Source organism: Solanum dulcamara, chromosome 2 (genome assembly GCF_947179165.1).
Source record: "Solanum dulcamara chromosome 2, daSolDulc1.2, whole genome shotgun sequence".
NCBI classification, from domain to species: Eukaryota; Viridiplantae; Streptophyta; class Magnoliopsida; order Solanales; family Solanaceae; genus Solanum; species Solanum dulcamara.
Window position 1 is genome coordinate 83,037,543 of NC_077238.1, and position 10,971 is coordinate 83,048,513.

Consider the following 10,971-nt stretch of genomic DNA (forward strand, 5'->3'; position numbering starts at 1 on the left):
AATTTACCCTCTCCAGACCCCACGTTGTCGAATCAAACTGGGTTGTTGTTGTTGTTGTATTAACCGACTCAAACCTCCACGTTCTTTAGCATGAGACTTTGAATCTCATTCAGCTACTGGACCTTCGCCATTCAGGATGCAATATTCAGACTGCTTCGCCTAGCAGCATGATGCTTGTATTGTTGTATCATCCCCTATTCCGTTCATGAAATAGATGAAATCAATCGGACAATAAATTTTTGCACAAAAATGAAAACTGTTGGAGGTTGGAACAAAATCTTACCTTACATTAATCTTTTTTTATCCATCTCAAAATCGAATTGATTAGGTCACATAGATATAAGATTCAAGTCTACCAAATCTGATAGGATATCTAGTCAAACCCTTGTTATTTGAAGAAATCCTTTGCTTTTGTTAATATTTTTTTTTTTATGAAAAGCAGTGAGGTAAGAAATTTAATATTAAATTTATATAATTTAATAGTACTAAATTTTAGGTTGAGATTATTTTTGTTTAATTTTAGTGTCCCCTCTTTAGATTTCTATTCCAATTATACCTTCTCCCTACAAATAAAATAAAATAAAATAAAATATCTCTCTGTTTCAATCGCCTCGAGATTTATATAAAACCTCTCGCTTTCACTAGTTTTCACTCTTTCACTTCTCTCGGTATTTTATCGCCGGCGGCAAGTGATCGGAGAACTTGAAGTATAAGCCGAGCTAGTTGCGACAAGAATCGATGGCGCCACCGGCGAATGGAGGTGGCGGAGAAGTGCAGGAACAGGCGGCGCAGCCGCAGCAACAACAGCGGGGAATTGGACAGATGCTGACGGGGGTAATAAGAATAGCGGTTTTCTGGTACTTTGCTTCCAAGTTTTTCTCACCGAAAAAGCCTATGTCCGATCCGTCGGTTCCTAATCTCCAGATCTCAAATCTCTTCAACAAAGGCGAACCTTTGGTTAGTTGAATTTATCTAATTAGAAATTAGAATTAGTGTGTTCGGCCTATGTGAAGTTTATTATTTATGTAGGGAGTTTAGTTGAATCTGCTGCAAGAAAACTATATTTGGCTCGTATAATTATTTTTTTTGTGACAATTGGTAAGTAAATTTGACTCTTATAATATTGATGTTGAGGTACGTAATAATCTATCTAAAAGCTTATGTTTTTAGAGAGATTAATAACTATTTTAGAATACTTGTAAGAAGAATCAAAGACATGTATTTTTTTTTGGTCTTTGAAATGTAGACATGGCACCCAACACTGCCATTATGCTGAAGCAATTTATAATTGTTACATTTCTGAAGAAAGATGAAAAGGCAATGAAAATAAATCAATTATGAAAATTTTGATGAATTGGACGCCTGTGGAGGGGTAAAGAGGAGGTGGGTGTAGGGGAGCCTTTAACTCATCTTTCCATTACAATTTTATGCCAAGTATTTCTGAGAACTGCTTTGTGAATGCAACATCTTATTTAACGACAAATTATGCTCAACTTAAAAAGTTTCTGGCATGGATGTTTAATAGGACATGTGGTTCTATCTTTCCGAACAACAAAAGTTCAGTGACTTCGGGAATGAAGGTGCACTCATTTGGCATGAGACAAATATACCATATGCAGTTTGGGGACCAGAGAGTACCAGGTCTCTTTCTTTGAAGTATCATCCATCTGAGGTAACATTTTTTTTTTGGAAACTGGTAAATGTAAGATCTTCAACCTTAACTGCCTTTATAATGTGTTGTTCAATATGAACAAACATTGATTCAGGATACTGCCTTTCTCTTTTGGATGCATTGGTCTTTATTGTCTTGCACTATCTTTTACTGTGGCACAGTACTTATCAATACTTGGCTGCCTATGATTGTTTCCTCTCAGGCAGTGAAGAACAATGGGAGTGTTTATGCTCATGTTTTCTTTGCACGTTCTGGGTATTCTCCCGATCCAAATGATCCTGAGTATCAGCCATTGGCTGCTTTTGGACGGACATATTGTAAGATCATGTTATCTGTGAAGTTTTTGTCCTTATCTATGGTGATAGAAGGTGGAATTTTTTGAGTGCCTAATTCTAATTTACTATTTTTGTGAACTCAGCTATTGTGACATATTTACCCAAATCTAAAGCAGACAAGAAGAAGAGCCTTTTAAGAAATTCTGAAGACTCGAAGGAGGATGTCACCATTCCTGAGGTACACCTGTGTTTTTATATCCGAAAGTGTTTGTATGTAATATCTGCGTGCTTTTTTTCATGGCGTGAGCATTGAGATCATTTGTTTCTACATTTAATGCCTGATGAATTTCTTTACTGCCTCCATTTTCCTGAAATTTATCCTTTAGATTCTTAACTTTGGCTCCACCCAACAGAATGGGCCTTCTGACTGCAGAATGAATCTTCTGCCTATTTAATCATAACATTATCTGTCAGCCATAGAATGGACCTTCTGCCTATTTAATTATGTTGTCATCTGCCAGCCAGCAGAATGAATATTCTGACTATTTAATTATGACATCAGTTGCCAGTAGGGGTGTTCATGGTTCGGTTTGGGTCGGTTATTGATTAAAATCATAACCAAACCAATTTAATCGGTTATTAAATGTCTAAAACCATAACCAAACCAAGTAAAATAATAACCACGGGTTTGGTTATTGTCGGTTTGGTTCGGTTTGGTTCGGTTATTCGGTTTATGACTAGCCGAGACAATTCAAATATTCTCTCTCTACATTCTTCAAATTCTTACGAAGCTCTTTTTTCCTCACGGCCCACAGAGATTCGAAACAGAAAAGGAAACAACTTAAACATTCTAAACAAAAAAGAAAACAACTTAAAATCAATTTAAAATTTGAAAAACTTCTTATAAACCTTCTCAAAATTTGACAATCTTGTACTTGGGGTTGAGAAGTTGAGATTGCTTTTGAGCCTTCACTGTTAGTCTATGACTGTGGGTCTGTGACTTTGTGAGAAACCAACGTGAGAGGAACAGAAATGTAAAAGAAAAATAGATACTAGGGTTTTAAAGTTTTAACTTTTACCTTATGTTGCTGCCTGCTGCTTAAGTGCTTAGTGCTTATTAGGAATTTAGGATTTAGAATTGGGCTTGAGAGTTGGGCTTGGATTGTTGGGCCTTAAAAATAAGTAGATTAATATTAAATTAATAATTAAAAGGTATAAAATATCTTTAATTATTTATGAAAAACTAATATTATACATATAAATAATTATAAATTTTATGTATATAATTATCGGTTTGGTTCGGTTATTTATTCGGTTATTTTTTCCTATAACCATAACCAAACCAAATATTATCGGTTATTCAAATTTAAAACCAAACCAAACCAAACCAAATGTCGGTTTTTTTATTTGATTTGATTAAATTTTCGGTTTGGTTTTGGTTTTAACCAAAACTGTGAACAGCCCTAGTTGCCAGCCATCGGAATGAATCTTCTGCCTATTTTACGTTATGAAATCGGCTCCCAGCCAGCAGAACGAATCTTCTGACTATTTTATGTTATTACATCAACTCCTGAGCCTGTAGAATGCAGTGTTCAAGAATGCGCCAGTCTTTTGACTATTTTACATTGTGGTGTGATAATTTTTGTTTATTTGAAATGCATTGTCATCCCTTTCATCACCATATAATCATGGAGTATGATGAGCAGTTTCCTCAGGCAGTTCAAGAAGCTCAAGATGATCTTAAGGAGGATGGTCCCCCTGAATGGATTTCATATTGGAAACCTAATGTTACAATCAACTTGGTCGATGATTTCACAAGGTATGCCTACTTGACCAGCAATTTCTTAGAGTTCTGGTTTGAATAGTAAATTTGGTTTCATTTAGCTATGTTTTCTGTTGCTAATTTAAAATGGCAATCTTACATTTAGTATTTTGCTGTTATATGTTTGTGTTGTTACACTAGATATGTGTCTCTCTTTCTGATCTGTTGAACTGCTTTTCCTTTTCCTTTATACAATTCTAACATCTTGTTATTTTTTCCATACTCTGCTCTTTTCTTTTTGCAGATACACTGCAAATGCCATTCCACCTATTGTTGCTCCTTGTATCCTTTACTTCCTCTGTCTCTTTATTTTTTTCTCATGGGTTCCTTTTACACAATGTATTCTGCTAAAAAAGTTTCGATAGTAAGGTACTTATGCAGAAGGCAAGAAGCATCTTAATTGAACTTGTGGAAGATATTGGTGAACTTGTTTGATGCAAATTTATGATTTCCTTCACGCTGAATCCTTTCTTCTTTTTGCTCTTTTATTTATTCTCTGTGAGTTGGCATCTTTGTCTGCTCTTCTTGTTCGCAAAAGACATTATCACACTGTTCAATTCCTTGACCTGTCTTGTTAGACATAAATATTGAATCTACAGCAGGAAACTACTATCCGACTGTTTTCTTCAATGAGTTTTGGTTGCTTAGGGATAAATTAATAGCTATCAATGATACAGTAACTGAGGTGCCTCTGCATCTAGAGGTGAGTCCCATAAGCATGACAAAATGGCAGCTATTCCTACAGATGGACCAGTCCTTCCAGATTCATCGTAGTTATGGTAGCATGCTCGACGGGGAATCTGATGAACTAAAGGTATCATTTACTTTGTTTTGCAGTACCCATTGGCACAACATTTTTGCACATGAAATATCCAGGTGTGAGTGATTTGTCGTTAAGCCTGAGTAGTGAGTAGATAAACATGAATTTTATGCAGACTCCATAAGGCTCAAGAACATACTGGAAATTACAAAATAGAAAAGCTGGAAAAGTACATTATTAGTGTATATTCTGTTTTATTTATCTAGAATATGCTTACCTTTTTCTATGCATATTACCTGGTTACATCAGTACCAATTTGCATATTCTCTTCCCCTGAATATTTTAAAAAATTCAACTCCGGAAGTCCAAACTGACATATTAGAGTCCTGCTTTAGATCGCTGTAGCAATTATGTGAAATTTTAGCAACATCTGTTATTTATGTGTTTGACATGTGATTTACTACACTTTTTCCAGAGAGTGTTTTTGGAAGGAAATCCATATCTTCTGGGGGTAACTATGATTGTTTCAGTAATGCATTCACTATTTGATTTCCTGGCATTCAAGAATGGTAAGTATAGTAGTGAGCATTTGGCCTTCTAAGGAAATTACAGGAAGTGTGGAGTAGATTGGATTCAGAATAAATTTGATTTTCCTTGCAGATATTCAGTTTTGGAATAAAAACAAGTCCATGGAAGGGCTGTCTGCGAAATCAGTGGTCGTGAACTTCTTTTGCCAGTTTATTGTCTTCCTGTATTTGCTTGATAATGATACTTCATGGATGATACTTGCAAGTTCTGGTGTTGGTTGTTGTATTGAGTTCTGGAAAATAGGGAAGGCCATGCACATTGAGGTATGATCACTAATAATGGAGTCAAATTTTTGTTTAGCTCTTTAATTATCAGTGGTTGTCATAATAATCTTCTAATTTCATATTGGTGTTTGATTGTCAGTTCTCTCCATTATTTGCTGTTACAATGGTTGGAAGTTTGAGTCAAGATTGTATTGATATTTCCAATGTTTTTCTGAATCATCCAAATTATTTTTTTGTTTACCCTTGATTCTTCTTTATTGACTAGTATTCAGGACACACACACACACACTCTTTATCTTACATAATTGCTTCTCGTGGGGTTCTCATAGTAATTATTTTGATGAACTTGGAAATTTGAGTGGCTTGGGGGATATAATACTATATGGGACTTGTGATTAATAGTTGAGAATTCAAACTTTTCAATGTCTTATTCAGCACTAATGTTTCTCTTTTATGTACTATGTCTGGTTAAGCTCAAATTCAAACCATCAGTAGTTTTATTGCTAATTTTCCTTGATTTCTAGATTGACAGATCTGGTAGAATACCTATGTTGAGGTTCCGAGATCGGGAATCATATGCTGGAAATAAGACGAAAGAATATGATGATCTTGCCATGAAATATTTGTCCTATGTGTTGTTCTTCCTTGCCGTGTGCTTTGCCATATACTCTCTAATGTATGACCGCCACAAGAGTTGGTATTCGTGGATCCTCTCATCCCTGACAAGCTGCGTTTATATGTTTGGTAAGTTTCTGTCAGTCTTTTCATATGACTGCTCTCCATTTCTCTAGACTCTTTGTCTTCTGATATCTTGGATCTAGTAACGTAGTTTTAAGCCTCATGTAGCTTGATCAATTGTTGAACATTTTTGGATGATGTTGCAAGCTGATATTACAATTTCCTTGAATAGATATGTTGAGATGGAGAAGTGCACAGTTTGCACTTTCGATAAGCTTGTATTCTTAAAACCATTTAAAGCAGGGACTTGTAATACCATATGCTGATATCACTTTGCTTCTTCTTAATCTAATTATTTTCTACTACTACTGCTGCAGGTTTTGTTATGATGTGTCCACAGTTGTTCATCAATTATAAACTGAAGTCTGTTGCTCATTTACCTTGGAGGCAGATGACTTACAAATTTCTGAATACCATCATCGATGATTTGTTTGCATTTGTGATAAAAATGCCAATGCTACATCGCCTGTCTGTGTTCCGTGATGGTAAGTTTTTGAAGTAAAATTCTTTCTAGTCGATTGATTGTTTTTATTGGGTTAAGCAGTGGCATTGTTCTCTTCTATGACCGTTGGAATCTAAGCTAGTATTGCCTGTTCAATGCTGTACTTGAATTCATATTTGTATCATAAGCTCAAGGTCGGAGAACGTTGTACACTCTCTTTAGAGAATTCAGTGACCGTCTCAAGATCTTGAGAATTTCTTGGTTAACCAAGTAACCAGCTAGATAAGAACATGCACGGGAAATGATCTATGCCAGTATTCTTTCGAGATGCCAAGTATGTGTTTTCAATGTTAGGGAATTCAATATTGGTTGCTATTCACATTTTTGCAGAAGTTCGAGCTCTTTAACCATTGTAAAAGATGAACTTAGTTATTTGATTGCAACAGCTCATATACTGGATGCAGTTTAGAGTTTGCCATTTATAGGTACTGATGATTATTGTATAAATGAAAGGAATGGTAAATAAACAGTCTGGATGCTACTGTCCCTTTTACACGTGTCTTCAGCTGAAATGATGTTGAGCCAGTAGTTTTTGTGGTCTTGTTTTAGAAGTGTATCATTGCAAATGTTCTATGCGATTCTGTGGTATTGTTCTGTGCATTAGCTTTCACCCAATTAGCCAATTGGGTTACTGATATTTCATCTGCCTTTGCCATGCAGATCTTATATTTTTGATATACCTATATCAGAGATGGGTTTATCCAGTAGATAAGAAACGGGTGAATGAGTTTGGTTTTGCTGCGGAAGATGTGGATCAAGCTGCCAGTAGTTCAGATACTCCAGCACTGAAAGAAGACGAGAAGAAAACTAACTAAGCTGAATTTCCACTTAGTCCTAACATCAATGAACTGTAAAGGTCAGAAAGATTGCTGCTTGTTTTTGGATGAACTCAGCACATGCAATGATGATGAGTTGCTTTGGTTACAATGTTCTCAGAGTCAAGTAGCTTAATTAAGAATTGGAAATGACAAGAGCGGCTTGAGTGGGAACTCTGGTGCTTTTAGATGGCAATCACCTCTTCGCCACCTTCCTTAAGTTCCCATTCTTAAGTCTTTTTTGTAGCGATAATACCAGATTCATCGTCATAGGTTTTCTGGATTTCTTTTTATTCTGTTGCTGTTAGAATCAAATGTTCGTGTGTGACTACAATAACTGCTTTATGAATGGAGATACATGAATCATAAGAAATGCACCTATATGGTTTCTTCTGTTTAAGGGATTCATCTTTCTCAAGAGTTGATTCATGCATTTTCTTATTCTTCACTATGCATTTGGTAAAATGCATTCATATTGAAGCTCCACTAAATTTGCATAGTCTCAAAATGAGGATAAAACGCTTCTTTATAAATTAGGATGAAGGGTATGTATATTTAAAGAACAGAGAAGCATAGAAAATACTCTAAACTTGGCACAAATTTTTAATTTTGCTTTCAAACTATTGACAATTTTAAATACATTTTTCTACTTGACTAATTAAAATTAGGTACATCTTTAATCTGCCACATGACATATTAAGTGGTCTCAAATTCTTGTAGAAACATGAGACTTAATAAAAAACCGTGTTAAGTGTTTAATACTCTTAAACTTAACAAGAATTTAGAGGTCTCATGTTACAAGATGAGGATGTATTTAAGTTCAATTAGTCAAGTAAATGAGTGTTTTTAAATCTATTTATAGTTCAAAATGAAACTCATAAAAAATTGAAGTGTGTTTTCAATACTTTCCTCTTAAAAAAAAAAAAAAACTATTCTAAACCAATTGGAACTATTTTTTTCAAAAGTCAAACCGAAAAGCAAGGTTCATAATCGTGCAAACTTTACTATAGTCCAAGAGAAAATGCAACTTCTTGTCCAGCATCAACTAAACAGACCAAAAAGAAAAACATCCTCCAATTAAACTGTACATAAATGAACAGTTGAGTTTTCTACTTTCTGAATTCAGATTGTGATATCCTATATAGTACAAGGTATGGTGTGTTAGCTAAAAAAGGTATGGTCAAACTAAGAAACAACAAGAATAAGCAAAATCTGAGAAATGGCAGTTAACATGAAGAGGATATATAGCCAAAATCTTTTAAAACAGTGTGGAGTAGTTTTTGCCATTGAAATATGAATAGTAGTAGTAGTAGTAGTAGGTGTTTTTATTGAAATATAGGAAACCTATTAAATTGGTTTGTCAAAAACACTGTCCCAACACAGCATGTTTTTGGTGATTTAGTAGAAGCAACAAACAGTGAATCTTTGAAAGCAGTTGCTTGTTTTTATAGTCAAATAAGGAAACTATAATTTTGTAAGTTGGTAAAAGGTAAACTGATATTTTGATTCTCTTTCTGTTTCTATTTACATGATATAATTCGAATTTTGAGAGTTGAACTTTTTTATTTTGACATCACATTCCGACATACGACCATACGAACAAATTGCTGTGAAGAAATTAACGATCTAAATCACGATTAAAGATTTTTTCGTTTGACTCTTGAAATTCAAACAGTCATATAAATTAAAACGGAGGATAGCATTAAAAATGAAAGGGAAAAAAAGTAGTACTTGATTGAATGTCAACTCAAGAAACATGTCATTTTGCTTATTGCTATTTGCTTCTTTTTCTTTCTTTAGGCCTAGGACTAGCTAGTGTGTGGTTATTTACATAATTTTGGACGTCTTTGACCCTTGGATAATAAAGTATACAGAGTATTAAATACTAATATGGGGTTACAAGATGGAAAATATAAATAACATTAAGAATATTTATTTGATATATTAAATTAAAAATGAGAAATACAAACTATAATATAAAGAATTTAACTTATATATATGCGCTTATAAAGAGCTTTAAAGGACAAATGAGGCATATATTGTTCTATTTTACAAAACAAGACATTAGTTTAGTTTCACAAGTAGGATCTGACGATAGTAAAAAGTATATAAAATTTGACGATAGTAAAATGTATATATATGTCTTATTTCTATTTTGGGAGATAAAAATATTGTTTTTAATAGACTCTCGACTTCAGAAAAATTATTTCAAAATATATTAAAAAAGAAAATAATTAAAATAAAAAAGTCATAAAAAAATACTACGAAAACATGTCAAAACATTCAACAAAAAAAGACGCAACAATAACAAAATATCACAACAACCAAAGTGCAAGAAACAACATATAGTACGTTTGACGTCGAAGGACAAAAAATTACAAAAATAATACTATGACTACTACTCAGTGTGTTGTTGTTGTTGTTGTTGTTGTTGTTGTAATACTATGACTACTAGTATGAAAGATAAGCAAGCAACGACCTACTTAGTATAATCTGATAACTTTTTATTCTAATCCATATGCTTTACAACTTTTCATCCTATATATTATCCTCGATAAACTGACGCTATCATCATATCCTATCTAATCATTTTTTTAAATATATCTTTTGTCCGTCTCTAGCTTTCCTAAAATCATTCATAGCCGAAAAATCTCACAACTCTGCATTAATATATTCATACATTTCCTCTTCACATATCTAAATCATATCAATTTTACCCAAAATTACTTTCATTTTTATCCTTATTATCTTTATTTCTAATGTTATCTCTCTTAAATCCTAATAACTTAATTTTAAATCTAATTTTTAAAAATATATATATTTGGTGTAATCAAGAAAATCCTTGAGAAAGGTTTTTGGCCGCCAAATGTATTGCATTAAATGAAGTGTAATAATTAGAGTATCTGAATCTGCCAACTTCCATCATTTCACAGATTTTACATCCCCTTTTTTGTGAATATATATACTTTTGCTTCTCTGACACCTTTGCCTTCTCTTTCCAATCCCTATAATATAATCCTCTTTCTTTTATTTGGATAACAATTCCCAACATAAAAGACAAACAACCATACTCACATTATTTCATATTGAGATAAATATCAACAATACATCTAAATTATTTTTTTTTAATTTTATATTTAATTTATTATTTATTAGTTTAATAAATATATCTTTCTCTTTTATTCTACTCTCATGATGGTATGTGCACTACATTTTTGCTTTTATTTTAAAAAAATTATCATATTACACTATACATGAACAAAATCTTTTACCATGACAAAAATTAAATAAATTATTAATATTAGTTAAAATAAAATATTATTTTTTCTTATCTCACTTCAAAAAAAATAATTATAAAATAAAATATAAAATATTTTTTTATCCCACTCCATCACTTTCTCTCACCATACCCTCCCAATTTTTTAGTTTTAGTTTTAATTTTTAAATTTCTATTATAATTTTTTTAAAAAAAAAATTCTTACTTCACCCTCTCCCCCATCAAATAATAATTTAGATATTATTTTTATATTTTTTTTAAAAAAATTCTACCCCCGCCCCACCTAACCCTCCGCTTC

The 10,971-nt window shown here is 33.0% G+C and overlaps 1 protein-coding gene across 2 annotated transcripts; it reads left to right on the forward strand.

The window, feature by feature from the left end:
- The first annotated feature begins 581 nt into the window (after positions 1-581).
- On the forward strand, positions 582-7,796 carry LOC129881172 (uncharacterized). Of its 2 annotated transcripts, none has more exons than XM_055955554.1 (12): positions 582-957; positions 1,526-1,672; positions 1,875-1,989; positions 2,091-2,185; positions 3,654-3,766; positions 4,014-4,051; positions 4,348-4,583; positions 5,005-5,098; positions 5,190-5,380; positions 5,866-6,085; positions 6,397-6,564; positions 7,242-7,796. In XM_055955554.1, exons 1-12 carry the CDS (start codon positions 739-741, stop codon positions 7,394-7,396), a joined length of 1,791 nt encoding a protein of 596 aa, XP_055811529.1. In that variant the 5' UTR covers positions 582-738; the 3' UTR covers positions 7,397-7,796. The 2 variants fall into 2 exon arrangements, with proteins under 2 accessions (XP_055811529.1, XP_055811530.1); XM_055955555.1 differs by having other exon boundaries at positions 3,663-3,766.
- The last annotated feature ends 3,175 nt before the right edge of the window (positions 7,797-10,971 follow it).

Coding starts and splice junctions, on each gene's coding strand:
- LOC129881172 (XM_055955554.1), top strand. CDS start 739: ATGGCGCCACCGGCGAATGGAGGTGGCGGAGAAGTGCAGGAACAGGCG. Junction 1,673..1,874: donor TGAAGTATCATCCATCTGAG/GTAACATTTTTT, acceptor GTTTCCTCTCAG/GCAGTGAAGAACAATGGGAG. Junction 6,086..6,396: donor AAGCTGCGTTTATATGTTTG/GTAAGTTTCTGT, acceptor CTACTGCTGCAG/GTTTTGTTATGATGTGTCCA.